We start from the raw sequence: 19980 nt of genomic DNA, 5'->3' as shown, positions 1-19980 counted from the left end.
ATTGCAGGCATGCAGGCAGGAGGATCAACACGTTACGAAGGCTAGGGATTTTATTTTAGAAGAGATGGTGATTACTTACGCCGGACACACGTTGGCATTCACTCCATTGATGGCAGCTGAACTAAGGTTAATTTGGCCCACGGTTTCGCCCTCGACGACCACTATGCAGCCGTTGAAATTGTCCGTGTAGCGGAAACCCGTGAAACTCGCGACATTCGGAGCGCCTCCTGGAAAAGAGAGTGGGGGTAATCAGTATAAAAATTGAATTCATTGCATAAGGATTAGGGATTAAGGACACTCACCGACGAACACATTGCCTGGCAGCTTCATTGCCTTATTGAGGGTGGGTCGGGTGTCACCCGTGTCCAGAATTTGGTCGACCTCCAGCATGGCGGTGTTCTCATCCCGTTTGGCGATCACAATGTGCCGCTCGCCGTTGTCCACCCGGATATCGCTATTCCGGATCACCGCCTCCTCGCCGTCGAGTCTCATGGAGTACTCCACATAGCCATCCACTACGGCGGCAGCGATGAAGTCCTGTCCGGTAAACTCCGCTCCGGCCTCCTGGCCCCACCAGAACAGCAGACCGTTCGGCTTGTTGGTGGTGAAGACGATGCCTATCGAGGAGTATGATTGCTCTACGGCGGGTTGGAAGTGGCTGCGATTCAGCTCCACGTATCCATCGCCGCGGAACGAGGCATTGAAGCCCAGCTGCAGGTCTGTAAGTAAGCCAGGGTGAGTATGGGATTGCTTACTTCTTGCGGTTTAACTTACGATTCTGGCAGTGTTTGCCACTGAAGCCGAAGGGACAAGAGCATATGGCCAGGTTCTCCTGCTCACTGCAGCTTCCACCGTTTTCACAGGGATCGCTGGCGCAGGGAGCCATCTCCTGCCGCTCACTCTCTTGAACCGCTGGGGATGGAGGCGGAACTGGTGGCTCATTGTCAACGCCATCCACTTCTCCACCTATTTCATTCGTCTCCTCACAATTCTGGATATTCGCCGCATCCTTGATGTCCGCTAACAGATTAACGACCTTTTGGAAGTTGTAGAGCTTGGAGATGCAGCCGTCGAAGCCTTTGGTGATGTTCACATCCCTGTTGATCTTGACCGTCGACCGATCGTAGCCACCCACATAAAGGGGCGTTTTGAGGGACAGAATGCGATCTGTTCCCGGGGCCTTGGCCTTTCGTTCTGGTCCATCGCCCACCCGCAGGATGCCCTCGCCCAGGCGACGCCTTATCTCGATTCTTGTCCAGCGGTTCAGGGGCAGGGGGTCCGCCGATCGCACCACCACGGGATCCAAACGGGCGGCCGTGTTGATCAGCAGCTCCACGTGACCACCGCGGAGTACCAGAGCCAGATAATCGCCGCTGGGCAAAGTAGACTCGGCTGTGTACAAAATCAATGAGTCCTCCAAACTTGATGGACGCACAGACAGAGTGATGTTTACTTTGGTGACCTTGGGAGTTCTACGGTGAGCAGAGAAATATATATATTAATATGGGGTTAAATCGAGATTGAGGTATGATTACTAACCCGTAGGCCGCAAAGCTGTTGTCCTTGAACTTGAGGCTGTGCTCATTCAAAATCTCATTGTACTGGCACCGATCGCCGGCTCGGTTGAGGGGGCACAGGCACTCTATGTCGTTTTCCGTATTCTCACAGCGTCCGGCGCCGCAGACTCCAGGGGTGCACTGGTTGCCCTCGATGGCACAATTCCGGCCAGTCCATCCCGGCTGGCAGACACAGGTGTAGGCCTGCTCCGTCTGGCTCTCCAGGCAGACGCCCTTGTTCTGGCACGGTCCCTGGGCGCAGGGCCGGCAATCGGTGATGCCCTCCTTGAACTTGGCCTCCCGGATAAGCTCCACGGTGCGTCCTTGCAGGGTCAAGCGGCTGATGCAGCCCACGAAGCCAGACTGCTGGCCAACAGCCTCGGCGGGCAGGAACTCCCAGTTGGGTACTCCGCCAATGTACAGGTCCTCGATCAGTTCCAGTTGGGGTATCTGCTGGTGCTGGGAGGTGGGGAAGGCCACCGGATGCTGTTCATCCACTTGGATGTATCCATCCCTCTTGAAGCGACTCACGCGGACCGTGTGCCACTCATTCAGCGCCAGTGGCTCCTCCGCTCGCACCAGCAACGGCTTACCACCGAAATCGAACCGGAACTCCGCATAGCGATCCTTCAGCGATAATGCGATATAGTCACCACTGCCGCGGGTTTGTCCGTTGAAGAGCAGCAGTCCGTCGCCGTTCTCCGGACGGAAGGTCAGCTCGAAGTTGAACTTAAACGAGGAGTTCGAGAGCGTGGGAAAGCTCATGTAGCTGCGCGGCTCCTGCCGGAACTGCGGAATCGCCCCCGTCACAACCAAAATGTTGGGGAAGTCCGCCGTCTCGCCATCGCTGTACTGGGCCGTACAAACATAAGTTCCGGCGTCGTTCGCCTGCACGCGGTCCAGCGAGAGCTTCTCCTGGAATTCCAAAAATAGGAATTAGGATCAATCAGTTTTTGAAAGAGCACATTTTCTCTAATACAAGGAGGTACCAAGGATTTTCTTTCAAATATGGTTCGTCATTATAAGTCTTAGCGCTACCTTTCTCAGACTTACATTGTGTAGACTGCGTCCCGCTTGGAGTTGTCCATATTGGCGGGACCATCGGTAGCTGGCCTGTCGATCCTCATCCGCTCCGCACTGCAAGTCGGCATTTCCGCCCACCTTGGCGTAGACTATCTTGGAGCTCTTCAGTTCATGGGGCTGGTCCTCGACCTCAAGTTGGTAGCTGGTGGTGTACAGATCTCCCTCGATCTCCGTCTTGCACTTGCACACATAGTTGCCGGCATCAGTTGAAGCCACATTGCTAATCACCAGATTGTTGCCCACTTGCTGCAGGGATTCAGTAGAATATACAAAATATTTTAGATTTAAGAAAAGAAAGTACTGTACTATTGGATAATCTGAGATCCTATAGTGAAGGATGGGTAAATTATTAAAATGGTATATTTCCAACCGTACTCACCCGGACATTATCGCTGAACGGAGCTCCATCGGCCCGTTCCCACATGACGTTAGGATAGGAATCATCGGAGGAATAGCACTCGATGGTGGTGCCCTCACCTGCTGGCAGGTTCGAGGATTGTTCGCTCAGGGTCAGTTGGGGTTCGCGGATCCATCCAGTTGAACGTGGGGGCGCTGTTGCCACTGGCGGCAGGTAGCTGGGGGGCGGGGTCGCCACTGATACCGCCCAACCGCCAACAGGACATCCGATACACACACACACATTGAAAGGGGGCGACAGGTCGACAAGGACGACAAGGATGGTCGGCGGAACGATCACAATTCAGCGACAATTCACAAGTGCATGGGTGCGTGTGTGTTTATGTGTGTAATTATATGTATGTATGTGTGGGTGGTGTGTTTGTATTTTTGTGTGAGTCATGGAAATGGGAATAAGATAGTAAAAAATACACAAAGAGAGAGAGAAAACAGTTAGCAAAATTACAGGTCAAAAGAGGCGTTTCGAACAGAAATAAGGCGATAGTTATCGATCGATAAGTTGTAATTGTTAATCGGTGACATTAACTCTATATCGACACATCAATTTTATAATATAAAACGCATTACATTATTTTTTGTATACCGATTATTGGTCGATAGACTTATCGTTCGATTCGTATCGCACTGGGATTTTTAGTTGTTTCGATTTGGAATTTGGTTTCCTAGTTAGACAATACATAGATACGATACGATTTACATATAGAGAGGCGACAGAGAGGGGACTTTGTGGATTGGTGAGGTGGACTACTTTTTATGGAGCTACTTTTACTCAATACTGCTACGAATCGAATCACACAAATATACGAATACATGTGGGGTTACGAATGGGATCGTTTAGATTGGTTTTGTTCTGGTTTTCATTTTTGGTTTCTCATCTCAAATGTCGAATTCTACAGATCTAATTTGGACTTGGGTTACCACTAAAATCACAGATGTCTTATTTCGGTTTTTTGAGTCACAAATATACATACAGGGGTATATAGATACAGTTAAAGATACATTGTACAAAATTTCGATTACTTAACTAACGTTTATCGTGTGGTGTGCGCGTGTGTGTATGTGTGTTGCTGAGTGTTTTGTATTATTTACATAAATTTCGTAAGACTTTGTACGGTTATAAAGTTAGTAACATGGTAGCCTGCCGCATGCAATTCATACATCCAAGGTTAAAACCTGTTAAATTGCCAACCCGCTGAATGCTGTAAATATATCGATCGTTTGGCTATCGTTTATCGTTATTTGTTATTCTAAGCCCGTAAGGTGCTTGTGCGACGTTTCTCCTTCTTTTACTCCTCGATTGATTTTATGTGGTGCAGTTGGTCGGTTATCGCCGGTCGGCTTTCGAAATTAGGTTGCCTTCATTTCAGTGCCATTTGCAATCGCATCGACTCTACGATTTTGTGCACCCACAAGCAATACGGTAGATTTGGATAGAAAGAGGCGTAGGGATAGTGGATAAAATTTGTATGTAGAGATTGGAACGGACAGAGGATAAAACTGGGAAATAGGAAAGTAGGAGGAGGAAGGACACTATTGGATACAAATAAGTACAGTTGAGTATTATATATAGCGATACCAGGGCAGAGAGTGAGGGAAAGCTTCTGTGGTGAGGGTGAAGAGAGAAAACTTTGGGACCAACCGGAGCTGCGCTTCCTCAGCTTCCGATCCTTGAAGGCCTTCACCAGACTCCTCCTTCGCAGCTGTTGGTCCTTCTTCCAGCGCTTAAAGTTTCCCGATCCGGAGTTGGATCCCGATTTTCCGCTCCCCTTGCCGGCGATACAGTTGAACTCATCAGAGTGATCCGTACAGTCGTAAATCCCATCGCACACCATGTTGGACCTGATGCAAGTGTGCGGATGCGAAACGCACTTGAAGTCGTTGGGTTGGCAGGTGTACGAAATAGTTGGAGTGCGAATCGTGGCTGGTCCAGAGTTCAGGGGCTTCGAGGGCGAGAATTTGCTGCTCTTGAAGTCTGCGGCGTTTTTATTTGCAATTTTGTGTGTTCGTTTCGTTTTCGTTTTCGTTTTCGGTATATTCAGTATTATTTTCGCAATATTTGAATTTTTTTTGTGGAAAGGCGCAAAGTAAAAAATTAGCAAAAGTATACTGCCTCCGCAGCACTAAAGCCCTTGGTTAGTATAGTAGTCCCTAAACCCTATATAAACCACTTAAACTAAGGTATCCTGCCCTTTAGACGAGTTATGATATTGATTATTGGGGATCCACGCATGCTAGAAAGGTTAACATGGTGCTCTACTTATCGAATAGAAAATTGAGGGTCTAATGTGGGGCTTTGTGCATTAGTGGGCGTGGCGGGTTGGGAGGGGTTTTCAGTAAAGCAACTTTTTACAATTTTTTGGTATTATTTTTGTTTCATTTTTTTTATAAAACTTATTTAGCTCTAGGGTTAGGCAGTTCATAATACAGATTTAAAGATCATTAGATTAATAATACAAAACAAATGCAAAATAAACGAAAAAAAAGGTCAAACAAATTAAAAGAATGTAAATAAAATACAAATAATATAGATATCATATAATGGAGGATCGCTGCTATTAGAAATGGTTAGGCGGCGGTGGCTGTAACACACCTGCACAAATATACAGAACCATGCAGGGCGTTTCTTTTAGGGAGACACCGCCCTTGAACCGAGTGATAGGATACTGGGTAGTAATTCCTGGGCAGTCGTAGTTGCGTCGTTCGATTGATTGATTCATTGATTGATTGCAGTTGCAGTTGCATGCCATACCATTAAATTTGTTTGTGTTTTGTGTGTGTTTTTTCGACATAGGATCAGCAAAAGCGCACACAGTGTACCATATCATATCATATAGCATATACCAAATAAACAGTTTAGGTCAAGCCAAATCAAAGGGTAATTTAAAATATTTCAACAAGCGCACATGTAAGAAAGTGGGAGAGAGAGAGAAAAGCGTGAGAGAGAAAGAAATAAATATGAAATTAATTAATGTGTTCCATTTGCATTAAAAAAGTAGGTGGAACTATAAAACCTACGGCTTCAACAAATTCTTTAAGCTGATTCTTCTGCATCTGACGGTTTGACTGATTTTATCTGATTCAAAAAAAGTTAAGTTTATTATTTACAATTTCATTTGTGCTGGTTTCCTTTGTATTTCTTTTCATTGTGCTCGGGGTGCAAGTTCAGTGATGTTGCAGGAACTCAGGAACAAAGAGGTGGAAATGGCAGATTTGGTGCAGTGCCTTTTTGTTTTTTTTTTGCCACTTACACTTGTTAATACACAAAAACACAAACAAACAGTTGACAACCAATAACCGTTTAATGAATATTAACTAAAAATAACAAAACTTTAAGTGGGACTAGAATTGACAAACACCGAGGGTCAGTATCAATGAGGAAAGAGGAGCCGTCACCAGAATAGGGTTTCTATGTTAAAAACGCAACAAAAGATGACCAGAATCGGTCAACCGAAGCTCTGTATACCCTTGCAGATTTAGATGTTTTGATGCCAATTTATTTTTATTTTACCACATTTATGATGTAAAGTTTAAAATCATTTTTTAAGATTATTATTTTTAAGTCGTTTTTATACCCGTTACTCGTAGAGTAAAAGGGTATACTAGATTAGTCGGAAAGTATGTTACAGGTAGACGGAAAGATAGAGAATTCGGATTTCAGGTTCCAAATTCCGCTCGGATAGAAAATTAAAAAAAAAAAAAATATTGACACTTGGCCTCTGCAAGGGCTTGGAAAATAAATAAAAAGAATATGTTACAATTTGCTTCACACATTTCGCTGTGCAAGTTTTTAATGTTAATATTATGTTTTATTTCTCACTTTTAGTGGGGTTTACTTAAATGTATCGTATTAGAAATGTTTTGGCAGCCATTTTGGTAAGCTTAAGATTTATCAAGTTGGTAGAATGTTCGTACATATATATAAAAGTGTGCGTGTGGTTTTCAAATCGTTTTTCCAGATCTTAGGTTGCTACAATTTCAATTCGTAAAAAAAATTAATTTTGATTTCGGTCTTTGTTTTGCATGCAATGAAACTGTGTGTACTTTATATTATTACATGATTGGCAGTTGTCTTTTTCGTTTGTGACTCCACCACCAAAGTTTTTGCAATGATTTCGATATCTTCACTTGATCATTTGTTATATACAGAGTGTGTTCGTAGGACCCTGGAACCCCTGCCTACAGTGCTAGACATATATACATGGAAATATTGCTTGTTTTTTGGGTGTTGGGGGACTGACAATTTCCGTTTGCGTATTTACAGGATGTTTTTACTGTTTTCGATTTCGTCGTTTGTTTTTCTTTTGTCGGTTTTTTAAGTTTAGGTTAACAGATACGAGTACATTGATGTGTTTATATATAGGCGTATTCATATATATATATATATTTAAATTGAGTGGGGAATTAGTAAAATCAGCGAACGATCAAACCTGCTTAACAAAACCTAATCCTGGAAAATGATTCCTTTTCTTATAGATTTAAGTATTATTTATCTTTTTTCAAGATATCTTACTTATTTCGTTTGATTTTCGGGCTGGCCTAGCAAAGATTTTGTTCAAATGTTTTATTTTTTTGTGAGTAAACCCATTTTGAAGAGGGTCCTTTTCGTTTTGATAGGGGCTACTTTATGTGTTTATTTTTTTTATCGGGGGAGAGACGGGACGGGACATCCGGATCCGACTCCACCTCTGAGCCGGAGTCGGAGACCGAGGTCCCGGGACCTCAGAGAACCTAACGCGTGGCGATTACTCACTTAGTACTTGCAAGTCGATGGAGACGGGGGGCAGTGGCTGCCTTCTGTCCACATCGTACGAGTTGCAGATGTAGCGGCCCTCATCCTCGGGCTGCAACTTGGTCAGCTCCAGAACCTGGGTATCGGGACGGACGTTGTGGGGCAATTCGCGGTTGTCCTCACGGTACCAGTTGAACTGCAACAAAAACCCCATTGGTTACCAATCACTGAAGGTAAGGAATCTGTACAATCTTTGGCTAAGATTCAGCAGTGGGAAAGCAATACAATCCCACTTTGCTTTTCATTTGTGCGATCCGACCGCTGTTGTACACCGTTTGTGTGACGGCAGAGATATATTCGATGCCCACCGACATATAGAAAATAATAACTAAAATTCCTCTTAAAGGGTGCAGTGAAGGTATTCTTCATAATAGTAGTCATTTGACAAATGTATCTCTAGACAAGATGCATAGTAAGCTCTCCACTCACCTGGATGTTGCCGCGGTGGTCTCCGCCGTACTGGTTTGTCAAGCTGCATCGCAACTGAATGGTCTCGCCCACGCGGCGCTGTTGCACCTGGGAACCTGGCACCGGGGGAACCGTCTGGAAGACACCGGGCTTCTTCACCGTAACCCTTGCGCTCTCCGATCGAGTGCCATATTCGTTGTTGGCGGTGCAGCGATAATCACCGGCAGCCGCCTGAGTGATGGCAGTGAAGCGGAGGACGTTGCCTTCGATGCGAACGGAACTGGAGATCGAAAAGATGAAGTAAAAGGGGTCAAGACTTTCTTCTTTATAATATCTGAATATAGATATTCCAACCTGGATAGTGGTCGATTGTTGTCGGTGGTCCACCGCACATTATCCGGATGTGCGTTCTCCACCTGACAGTAGACATCCAAATTCTGGCCCGGTTCCAGGGTCAGCGGGATTTTCGGATAGAATGTGATCCTGGGCAGGGGCAGGAGAGTCAGCTCCCTCACCACTTGGGCCACCACATTGCCATCGCGATCGATTCCATTGCAGCGGTACTGACCCAGATTGTGCGGCTCCACGTACACAATCACCAGCGAATTTCTCATAGTGTAGGCATTGGACGGCAGGGGTGCGCCATCGACGCGTTCCCACTGTGTTTCCACGTTCTCGATATCACACGTCAGGGTTACATTATCGCCCACGCCGGCGCCAAGGCGATCGTTTGCAGGCTCTTGGATTATGGGGCGGTTGGGGTGTCCGGGCGATCGGCGATCACCATCTACATCGGGATCTTCGTCTACAGAGGAGGTTAATTAGAAAGCAGCCGTATAATAAAGTCTTGGATTTACGGACTTTCTTATCAAGAATTCTATGCTTTGATGTTTAAAAATTCCCTAATATCCCTTATAAAAGTGTCTATGTATGTAATGGCGGTATGACACTGACTTAAATTTCTATTAAAGAAAATCTTGGCAGACTATACCATAGGTTGTCAGAACTTTCTTTTTAAATATATCCAGTCAGTTAGTCGTAAGTGATATGAAAACAGTCGGGTACATTTGGTTGATTGGGAATTTATCGATACACCCTCCGGGTATTTAAATTCGAATGGACTATGGACTCACCTCCTCCAATGTCACCTCGTCTTTCTTGGACCTCCACGCGAATGTAGCGTTGATCGTCACCGGCCAAGTTACTTCCGTGGCAAGTGTAGATGCCTTCATCTTCCTTCGTCACCCGATATATTTTGATGTCGGCAGAGTTGCCAGCGGGACGTTGACCAAATTCGTTACGTTGAACTGATGCACGACCCTGCTCCGGATAACTCCAAAAGACCGATGGAGTGGGGACGCCACTGCCAACGCAGGTCAGGGAGAGCTCGTCGCCCACGGTGAGCCGGATGCTCTGGGTATCGGGCTGTATCTGGACGATAGTAGCCTCATGGACGGTAATGGTGGCCGTGCTGGTCTCCTGGCCAGCAACGTTACTCGCCCGACACTCGTAGGCGCCGCTATCGGCGATCTGAATGTCGTCGATCCTGCGGGGGGAATGAATAGATATATATATATAAATATAAATAGGGCATGGCGGTGTCTAGTACTTACACGACGTAGCCGGGTCCCTCGATCTTGTGCCGCGGCGATAGGGGTTGGCCATCAGCACGAACCCACTCGACGGTCGGTTCGGGAATACCATCAACGGCACAGTAGAGAGACGCCTGGGAGCCAACCAAAACCGGTTGCTGGGGCGAATCAATCTTTATGCTCGGCCGCTCCCGGGCTGCAAACAAGTAAACCACAGTGGTGGCACCAATTAGTATTAGGATCAGACTGTGCGGACCTGTCTTATTACCAACTCCACTCTTGTGCACTTGCATGGCAAAGTTAAGGTTTTAATTTAGATTAAGGGGTTCGAGTGTTTTCAAAAAATAATATTCGGGTTGGGGGAGGGGGGCGAGATAATCAGTGTTTGTGAGGGAAGAGAGACAACAATACGAAATAGAGCAAAGGCATTGTTAGCTTGGACCTTTCTTGGGGTGGGGGAAGATTTTAGATAAGTTGCGGTTAAAGATTGTATTTAATAAGATCAAGCTCGAGATTTAACGAACTCGAGAACTTGTAGCTGTGGAACTTAGATTAAGATGCACGTATCTTTAACCGCAGCTGATATTAGCTTAGGGTAAGTAGTCACAATATTATTTTCAGTTACCGGATCCCTGATAACTTACGTTCAATGTCGATGCTTGTGCTGGACTGATCGCTTCCGTGAGTGTTTTCGGCGATGCAGGAGTAGACACCACGATTCTCAAGCCTGGCTCCATAGATGGTCAGCACATTGCCACTGATGTGGACATTGTCGGCCAGATTGTCGTGAACCTTAGCCCATTTGATAGAGGGATAGGGAGATCCACTGGCCTCGCAGGTGATGCTATAATCCTCACCCTGCACCACCACGATATTCTGCTCTAAGCTCAGGATTTGCGGCTTGTCGCTGTGGAATATGAAGAGATGAGATCGTTAAGCTTTGATTCTTATATTCTCCTTACGCACATCTGTAATCTATACGGAATTATAATGTTTTCTCTTTTTGGACTCACCCAAGGATTGGTGGCTCGCCTGCCGGCTCGATGTAAACATGTGCGCTCTCGGTGAAGTTGCGACGGGTGCGAAGGTCAAAGGCCACACAGGTGTAGATGCCGGAGTCGCGGACAGTGGAATCGCGGACCTCTAGGACATTGCCACGGACCTGGACATTTCGCGAGGGTGACGCGGATAGGGAGCGACCATCGTGGGACCAATCGTAGCGCAGTGAGGCTGCACTTGTGAATTGGCATTGCAATTGGAAGGTTTCACCGGCCAGGCCATTATACATCTCCGGTGTGATGTACAAACGATCCTGCGGCGGCGGCGGCTGGGGAGGATTACTCTCCACATAAACGATCACGTACTTCTCATCCCGATTCTGGTCATTGGTAGCCTGGCAGCGATAGCGACCCTCATCCGATTTCCTGGGCGAATCGAAGACCAGGCGATTGCCGTATGTTCGTGTACTTTGGGCCTCAATGCCATCCACTCGAGTCCAGGTGACAGTTGGTGGTGGGTTGCCCCGCACCTCGCAGATGATCTCATCTCTGGTGTATTCTTCGAAGGTCACTTGGCTCGGCAAGTCCACAATCTCCGCCGCTGAGCGTTGGTCCTTCGCTAAAGGGTGAATTGTGGGTAAAAGAGAAAGATGCAGTACGTCAACGTAGGTTTCATATATTTATGGCGTTCTTATTGCAGGTACCACAGACATTTATTGTTATTAGCTGTTAAGATGGAAACTTGAACCTCTTTTCAATTTCGAAATACTTGAAAACTATTTTAATTATATTTTTTTGGAAACTTTAAGTACCGTATCGTGCCAACATTTCCTCGGCATATCCTTTGATAAATGCCGCAATATTATGAGATAATGAATATGATTAGATATAAGTATATTTAGGTATGGACACCCAGTACTCACGGGTAACGGTGATGACGACGTTATCCGTGAAGATGTGACCGGTTTCGTTGTTCTTGGCCTGGCAGATGTAGATTCCAGAATCGCTGATCTGCAGGTTGTACAGACGCAGTTCACCGCCTTCCAGGTCGTAGTTCACGGGCATGCGACTGTTCTCCTTGTACCAGTTCACAAAGACTGGGCTCTGGGCGACAATAAATTAAAGGTGTTTATAATCACATCAAAAATTTGATAAATTACTATCGTATGTTCTATATATACAGATATCTTAAGAGATTTATGAAACAGTACTGTCAGAAATTATTCTCTTATTTGATAAAATTAGATCCCTGGGAACTCACATTGCTCCAGAGCGTTCGACCGCTACAGCTGAGGCTCAGCGATCCACCAACGGGCACAATGGAAATCTCCGGCTTTGCAATCGACACGATGATCTGGCTGCGCACGTGATCGTCGGTACTGGGATCCGGACCCGGAGTTGGTTCGTTAGTTTCTAGGGTGGCGGGAAATATAGATTAGACAAATGCTTTAACACCCTTGGCAGTTCCCACAAATTGAGTTCCTTGCGGTGTGAGCAAAGCCCTCTCTAATCGAAGCGAGTTCTCATCTGAGTTTTTGATATGGAATATAGATTTATAGAATTGTATATAAATTCCAACACTACATGTAAACAGTTTTAGTTCTGGTTAATTAAAAAAAAAACTCACATGAGAACTGGGATCTCATAAAGAGGCCTTAAGAGTGTGTTAGTGACAGGTGGTTGCGATTTAATGACTCCTATTTGGTCCACGAAGTCAATAGATCGTAATAAGGGTTTAGTGTTTTGTTTTGGAGTCTCCATCCCGAATACGGGACTACTCCAGTTGACCTACAGTTCCGAGGGTTAGGCGACAGATTGGTTAACAAACATTAAGATAGTGCGTTTCAGAACTTTAAAAGTTTATTTAAAGATGTTAGTTCTAACTTTTGTATTAAGTAATCTAACTACTACTTTTAAAATATCAGTCCTTATACATCGTAGAATCAAATAGTCAAACTGAAAATTTTGATTTTTGCCATTTTTCGCAAAAAAAGTGATGTAACCCCCTACAAAAAATGGGAAAATTGGTCAAAAAATAAATTTTCCTAAAAGTGATGAGAATCGTTAGCATATTTAGCAAGCTGCTTAAAACAGTCGGTCTTTTAGCTGTACGTCTTGATTTGGCTGAACTACGATGAAAAAACCGAAAAAAATTTCGCATTTTTGACAAAAATCGGAGTCTTGTATTTTTGACAAAAACTTAAACTCTTTTTTTCGCCATAAAAATTCCGTTTTTTGACTGCCATGAAAAACATATAAGTCAGAATGAAGAGTGTCATACCTCGTCGAGCTCGTTGTTTAATTTCCAATCGATTGGCATTCTAACCTAAAAATGTTCAATTTTTGCCATTTTTCGCAAAAAATGTGATGTAACCCCTTACAAAAAATGGGAAAATTGGTCAAAAAATAAATTTTCCTAAAAGTGATGAGAATCGTTAGCATATTTAGCAAGCTGCTCAAAACAGTCGGTCTTTTAGCTGTACGTCTTGATTTGACTGAACTACGATGAAAAATCCGAAAAAAATGTCGTATTTTTGACAAAAATCTGAATATCGTATTTTTGACAAAAATTAAAACCCTTTTTCGCCATAAAAATTCCGTTTTTTGGCTGCCATAACAAAAATATAAGTCAGAATGAGGAATGTCATACCTCGTTGAGCTCGTTGTTTAATTTCCAATCGATTGGCATTCTAACCTAAAAATGTGCATTTTTTGCCATTTTTCGCAAAAAATGTGAAAATTGGTCAAAAAATAAATTTTCCTAAAAGTGATAAGAATCGTTAGCATATTTAGCAAGCTGCTCAAAACAGTCGGTCTTTTAGCTGTACGTCTTGATTTGACTGAACTACGATGAAAAAACCGAAAAAAAATTCGCATTTTTGACAAAAATCGGAGTCTTGTATTTTTGACAAAAACTTAAAACGCAAAAAATGCGAAAATTGGTCAAAAAATAAATTTCACTAAAAGTGTTGAGGATCGTTAGCATATTTAGCAAGCTGCTCAAAACAATCGGTCTTTTAGCTGTACGCCTTGATTTGGCTGAACTACGATGAAAAAACCGAAAAAAAATGTCGCATTATATAAAATCTATTCTTTGGAAAAATTTAATCGGTAAGATTGGATTCATTTTTAAAAGAAATCATTAAGTGGTAGTGATCATAAACGACACAGTTACTTGTTAGTCAAAACTAAATTGGATTTGCCCAATCTGTGTCCCAAAGTTGTGAAGCGCACTATGGAATTCAAAAGTCAGTTTCTAACCTTGGGTTAGTGGCTATGAGTATGTATGGTAAATTCATGGACTACTTGTACGCGTTTCTGGGCCAATACTGGTTGGCTTTCAGTCACTGACGTTATAGACTGGCAGCTAGGACACACATAATATATAGTACACACAGAGACAGAGGGACAAGAGAGTTATTGATTTGCTTGTCAAAGGGGGTTCGGAGGATCAGAGGCACTAGCTCGGCAACTGTACACAGAGAACAAAAACTACTTTGGGGTAAGACAAGTACTAAGACACATAGACTAGCTAAGTGGTTTTTAGATAACCGAAAGATCAGACACAGAGTCGGAGAAATAGAGGTGGAGATAATACAGGAGCTAACCCAATTACAAGAGTCTGGGAATCTTCCCACTTGGTCTACTTTTGGGGTTTAGGTCACAGATATACGAGTTAGGTTCGCTCTACACACACAGATCTACAGATCTTTACACATATCTAAGCTGGGAAAATACTATATATAGGGTGTAGAATGGAGTTTTGGGTGTGCTGGTGTCAGATATAGAGGATCAAGTATTAGGAAAGCAACAGTTGTGGTGTTTTGTAGGCGGCTGAGTGGTTTTCAGTGGTTCAGTTCGGTGGATCGGAGAGTTTGGAGCGAACCTCGCGATGGACAGCCGTAGCGCAGCTTGGTCATATTTCCTATGATTCTGTTGCCCTTATATATCTGCAGTGTGTCATTGAACGAAATTGTCTCGTTCGGTGCGATATCGAACTGAAAGCCGCTGCAACAGAATCCCCTGCTTAAATCACATATCTGGGGCGGTTCTTCGATAATGGGCGATGTGTCTAGAATGTGGATGGATGGGATGTTTGTTGGTTTTGGTGATTGCAATTTTTAATGTTGGTTTTTTTTCGGATTTCGATCGGGTTTAAAGTTGATGACGAAGAAGGAATGACAAAAACAAAGTCCAAGAGAAAGGAGAAAGTAAATCAAACAGGTAAGATCTTAATAATCGGTTTCTCCGATCGCGTTGTACCCACTCCTCAGATTTCGATGTTAGCCAAAGGTCGAAAGTATTGATGTTTTAAAAAATACTCGAATAGATACACTAACATATATAACCTGCAAATTATACCAAAAGGTTCTATTCTAGTTCTTGAATGTGCATAGAACTGGGACTTTAAACGGACTGGGACTTTTAACCAAGTTTTTATATAGTATAACGAAATCTAAGTGGGTACATAATGCTCATTTAGACTAAAGGATAGGAGAGGCTTCCTTCTGCTAGTATATCTACACAAATACGGTATAACCTGGAACTCGAATTTGGACATGGGAGATGGCTTAAAATACGAGCACATTATCTTGTGAGTATTTCATGTAGTTCGATATGCAGAAGTTGGGCTAGAAGGCCAGCAATAAAGAATAGGGAGAGTGGTGAAAGGACGAATGTGGTTTGGCGGTTTCCGATCGTTTATCTTCTTCACTCACCGATTTCCCTACAGCGATCACCCCTCCAGCGTGGTCTGCATCGGCACTCGACGAAGCCGCCACTGACCAAACCACAGGACTCCGTGTTGGAAGCCTCGCAAGGACACGGGCTGCAGGCTCCATTGTTATCGCGATAGTAGAGCGGAGCGCAGGACTCGCAGGAATTGCCCGTATATCCGGGTGGACACTGGCACAACTCGATATCGGAGGCATGCGTAGCTCCCGGCGTCCTTGTGGTTACCGCACTCTCCAGGATTACATTGCTTATCGAGGTTCTTTCCGTGGGTATCTTGGGTGTGGCCAAGATCAGTATGTGCTCTAGATTCGACAGGACAGTCATGAAATCGGACCGTGTAGCCGGACGTGCTGATCCACGCTCTTGGGTCGTCCATTGCTCATCTTCATGCAGTCGCACATGGTAATCCTCTTGATTTTGATGACCGTCGGGTCTCGACCAGATCAGCTTAAGTCCGTTGCCAATCAGCACCACATCCTGACCACGATGGTCGTGGCCAATAGACTCAACTATTAGACGGTACTCCAGGCGTCCGCCGTACGAGAGAAGCTGGTTGCCCAGCACACTACCTCTAAGACTCCAGTACTTGGGAGTATATGATTCGTGCGCGTAGGTAAATATATTGTTGGATATGTCGGGAATAAGGTTCAGCGTATCCATGATTTCACCGTAATCGTTTGTAATCAACGGTGGCGTAAGAATAAAGTCCACGGGTATCAGCTGGCGGTACAGAGACGCCGAGCGGCACTGGGTGGTCAGTCCGGAGCAGTAGCACTCCTTGCAGCCTTCCGGATTTTGGGCGGACAGTCCATAGGTTCCGGGGCGGCATTGATCACATCGATCGCCATACACATTTCTCTTGCACTGGCATTCGCTGCCGCGACATGCGTACGTTCCCTCCGGCTGGCAAATGGCAGCGCAGTCGGCCGTTTGATTGCCCGGTGCCAAAGGACGCGTAGGGTATCCGTCTTCATATTGGCAGTCGTACGAAGTCCCACGGGTGGCATCACCCACAAAGCCGGCGGCGCATCGCTCACAGTTGGGACCTTCGGTGTTGTCAGAACAGCTCTGGAAATCAAAAAGAAAAGATGGTTAGTAAACGTTAAAATATTGGTCCCTCGTGCCGGATACTTACTTCGCATTCGCCGGTTTCGCTGTTGCAATACTTCGAGTGTCCATTGCACTCGCAGGGCCTGCAAAGTCCCAGATAGATTCCACCCTCCGGATCGCGGGTGAAGCCAGGGGCACACTGCTCGCAGGAGAGACCCAAGTAGCCCTCGGGACAGCGGCACTGCTCCACTTCCACTGCACGGGCAGTGTCAAGATTCGTGGCCGTGGCCGTATCCAAAGTCACCTGACGCAGCGAGGCCTCCTTTGTGCTAGTGGTGTACGTGGCCTTGATGTAGATGGCCGTAATATTGCTCAGGGCCATCAGGACGTGCTCACGGTTGGCAATCACTTCATCGCCGCGCTGCCATGCGCTCTCCTTGATCTCCACCGAATAGGTGTTGGCCACACTGGGGCTAACCTGCGACTTCCTGTAATGGATGAGCCGCAGATCCTCGCCGCTCTTGATCACCACATCTGGGGCACTGTTTCTAGACATTATGCCGCTGGGCAGGGGACTGTAGCTCAAGGTGTAGCTCAACTTGCCTCCGTAAGAGGTTAGCTTGTTGCCCAGGAAGGCGGCTGGCAGACTCCAGTAGAGCGTGTTGCCAGCCTGCTCGGCGGATCCCACAAAGCTCAACGCATTGGTCTGTGGGGACATGGACACCGGTACGGTCTCTGGGGTATTACGCATATAGTCGGTGACCAAAGCAAATCCATGGTTGACACGCGATCGTCCAAATGTGCTCGTAACCTGGTTGCGGTACCACGTGCTACTATCGCAATCCAAACCCACTCCGCTGCAGAAGCACTCGATGCAGCCGGTGTAAGTGAACGAATTGAGATGGAAACTCTTCGGTGCACAGGTGTCGCACTGTTCGCCAATCACGCTATCCTTGCACTGGCAGGTGCCATCGCTATGGATGTTGTAGGTGCCGTCCACGTTGCACGAGGTGTCGGGTATCTTGCGGCAAACTCCTCCCGGAACCAGGGGATTACCCTGGTAACCACTGGCGCAGTGCTCGCACCTTCTACCGGAGTAACCCTCATTGCATCGGCAAACTACATCGCCATCGGGACTCTGCTTGCAGTCATTGGCAAAGTTATTGCTGCCGGTTAGGGGACAAGGACACTCCTTACAGGGCACACCAAGTCGGGGATTTCCGTACGTTCCGGACGGACAGGGTTCTGGGATAAACGGCACACAGTGTCCCAGCCAAGGTCCTCTAGCCTGCCTTACATAGCCGGAGGCACAGGACTCGCAGGAATCACCCATATAGCCAGGCGGACACGTGCACTTCTCTACGAGCGAGGCACTACCCAATCCCGTATCGGCACTTCCTGCCGAATCCAAAGCGATATTTACCACATCCACTTCGCGAGCGGTGGTATCCAGGTAGACCAGTCGAATCAGAATATTGTCCACATTGGCCAGTATCATCATAATCTCCTCTCGCGTGGCCTTGCGACCATCGGGCTTCTGCCATCCACCCGGCAGGAAGGCGATTTTGACCTTGTTCTTCTGACCAGGCTGAGTGCGAACGCGATGAGTTAGTGTGAATCGATTGCCGGTGATTATCACATCGGGACCACTGACTGGTCTTCCATTGCCCATGTAGCTAACCTCGTAGACCAGATTACCACCGTAGGACTTCAACTGGTTGCCCATATAATCGGAGGGCAGGGCCAAGTAGGGCGTCTCCCGGCCCGAAGAGTGAACATTCGATGCCCTGAACTGAACGCCGTGGTGCAGGGTCAGCAGATCCTGACCTGGACTTGCCTCGTTGATCACAATCTGACGGAGTGGACTGAGCTCCACATTGACAACGCGTTTTGAAAGAATGGGTGGCTGGATGGCGTAGGTGAACAAATTGGCACTGTCGCAGGCGGTGGACACTCCAAAGCAGAAGCACTTGACGCACTCTTCCGACTTGCGGGCCAGCATATTAAAGAATCCAGCTTCACAGACATCCGTTCGCACCGGGGTCACGGTGACAATGGAGTTCGTTTTCGGATAGAAGGTGCCGCGTGTATTGATAAACTCGCATGAGTAGGCTCCACTGTCTTGTGGCCTCATGTTCGGACACCGGAGTGTTCCAGTTCCACCGTAGCTCTTCGATTCGCACTTGTCGGGCACATGGCCCCAGTTCAGACGCCATACGATCGTCGGCGTTGGGACTCCGGTGCCCACGCAGGTTAACTCGAGCACCTCGTACTCCATCACCACAACCGCAGGCGGTGACAGCTTCATTGGAGAGGGTTCCGCTGTGAATAAGATAATACAAGTTATAGCAGTTAGCAGATGACTCGTAGGTTGATACATAGTTCACCAAAGATTTAAAGTTTGGGGATAAAACAAGAATGAAGTAAGTTAGCTTTATATAAAAAAGAAAATAAAAATATTGGAGGATCCCCTTTAGAGGGAAGGACCAATCGGCGAATGAGCTATAGAGAACTCTAGCTAACTTATGCTTTGGATACTTACAGCATCCAATTTCATCAGTACTGTCTTTACAATCGTTCGTGTTGTCGCACTGGAAGCTCTTGGGGATGCAATGACCACTGCGGCACTGGAACTCGTCATATCGGCATGGAGCATCACTTGGCTCCGGATCGCAGGAGGTCTCATCTGAATTATCCCCGCAGTCATTCTCGCCATCGCAGCGCCAAGTGCGATCCACACACTTGGAATTGGAGCACATAAACTGGTTGGGCTGGCACCTAAGACCCAAACTGCAGCTGTGCTCATCGGAGCCATCCGAGCAATCCGGATGGCCATCGCAGATGCCCGACTTATCAATACACTCTCCGTTCATGCAGGTCGCCTGGTATTCTGTACAGGCTGCGTCCGGTCGGGATTCAAGATCGTTCGCTGTGGAGAGGATATTTAAGAAAGCAGAAATAATAATGATTTATTAGTGGGGGGGGGGTGTCCAGAAAGATTGAAGGGCTAACCAGCTTACCAATAATAGAGCCAAGCGGCAAAATGGGGATTGAAAAGTTATTAAAAAAGTTTGCTAAATTCTATTCAGTTCACGAAGTTACCAACACTTTTAGGTTATAATAAAACCTAACAATGACTGTAAGATTTGCAAGTGGTGGTAACGCCCTTGGGAACCCGAAACTTCAGTTGACTTATATAGCCCTACCTAGTCCGAAGAACTCGAGATCGATGTGTGGAACAGTTCCATATCGTATACGATTGGACCGCAGCTCCTCATACTTGTGGTCGCCCCAGGCTGCTTGCACAGAATTTAAAATATCTTTAACCCTTAGAAACCCCAAACTTAGGACTC

General features: G+C 46.0%; 1 protein-coding gene across 50 annotated transcripts in view; it reads right to left on the bottom strand.

The window, feature by feature from the left end:
• trol (terribly reduced optic lobes) overlaps positions 1–19980 on the bottom strand; it is an 85998-nt gene that overhangs the window by 2528 nt on the left and 63490 nt on the right. For 28 of the 50 annotated variants that reach the window (XM_070997315.1, XM_070997319.1, XM_070997324.1 and 25 more), the window contains 21 exons: positions 19170–19556; positions 16713–18949; positions 15562–16645; positions 14730–14915; positions 12105–12256; positions 11767–11947; positions 10859–11462; positions 10490–10752; positions 9867–10041; positions 9387–9799; positions 8608–9058; positions 8275–8533; positions 7807–7981; positions 5647–5733; positions 4696–5028; positions 3019–3233; positions 2610–2885; positions 1540–2471; positions 775–1472; positions 303–719; positions 80–227 (listed from right to left, as the gene is read on the bottom strand). In XM_070997315.1, coding sequence (XP_070853416.1) covers positions 80–227; positions 303–719; positions 775–1472; positions 1540–2471; positions 2610–2885; positions 3019–3233; positions 4696–5028; positions 5647–5733; positions 7807–7981; positions 8275–8533; positions 8608–9058; positions 9387–9799; positions 9867–10041; positions 10490–10752; positions 10859–11462; positions 11767–11947; positions 12105–12256; positions 14730–14915; positions 15562–16645; positions 16713–18949; positions 19170–19556 — 9673 coding nt within the window. The remainder of the gene's footprint in view (positions 1–79; positions 228–302; positions 720–774; positions 1473–1539; positions 2472–2609; positions 2886–3018; positions 3234–4695; positions 5029–5646; positions 5734–7806; positions 7982–8274; positions 8534–8607; positions 9059–9386; positions 9800–9866; positions 10042–10489; positions 10753–10858; positions 11463–11766; positions 11948–12104; positions 12257–14729; positions 14916–15561; positions 16646–16712; positions 18950–19169; positions 19557–19980) is intronic. The other 22 variants (XM_070997335.1, XM_070997343.1, XM_065867478.2 and 19 more) reach the window with 5 other exon arrangements.

The sequence above is a fragment of the Drosophila suzukii genome, chromosome X (assembly GCF_043229965.1).
Source record: "Drosophila suzukii chromosome X, CBGP_Dsuzu_IsoJpt1.0, whole genome shotgun sequence".
Taxonomy (NCBI): domain Eukaryota; kingdom Metazoa; phylum Arthropoda; class Insecta; order Diptera; family Drosophilidae; genus Drosophila; species Drosophila suzukii.
The sequence above is the reverse complement of the archived record's forward strand: the minus strand, read 5'-3'. Positions and strand labels throughout refer to the sequence as shown.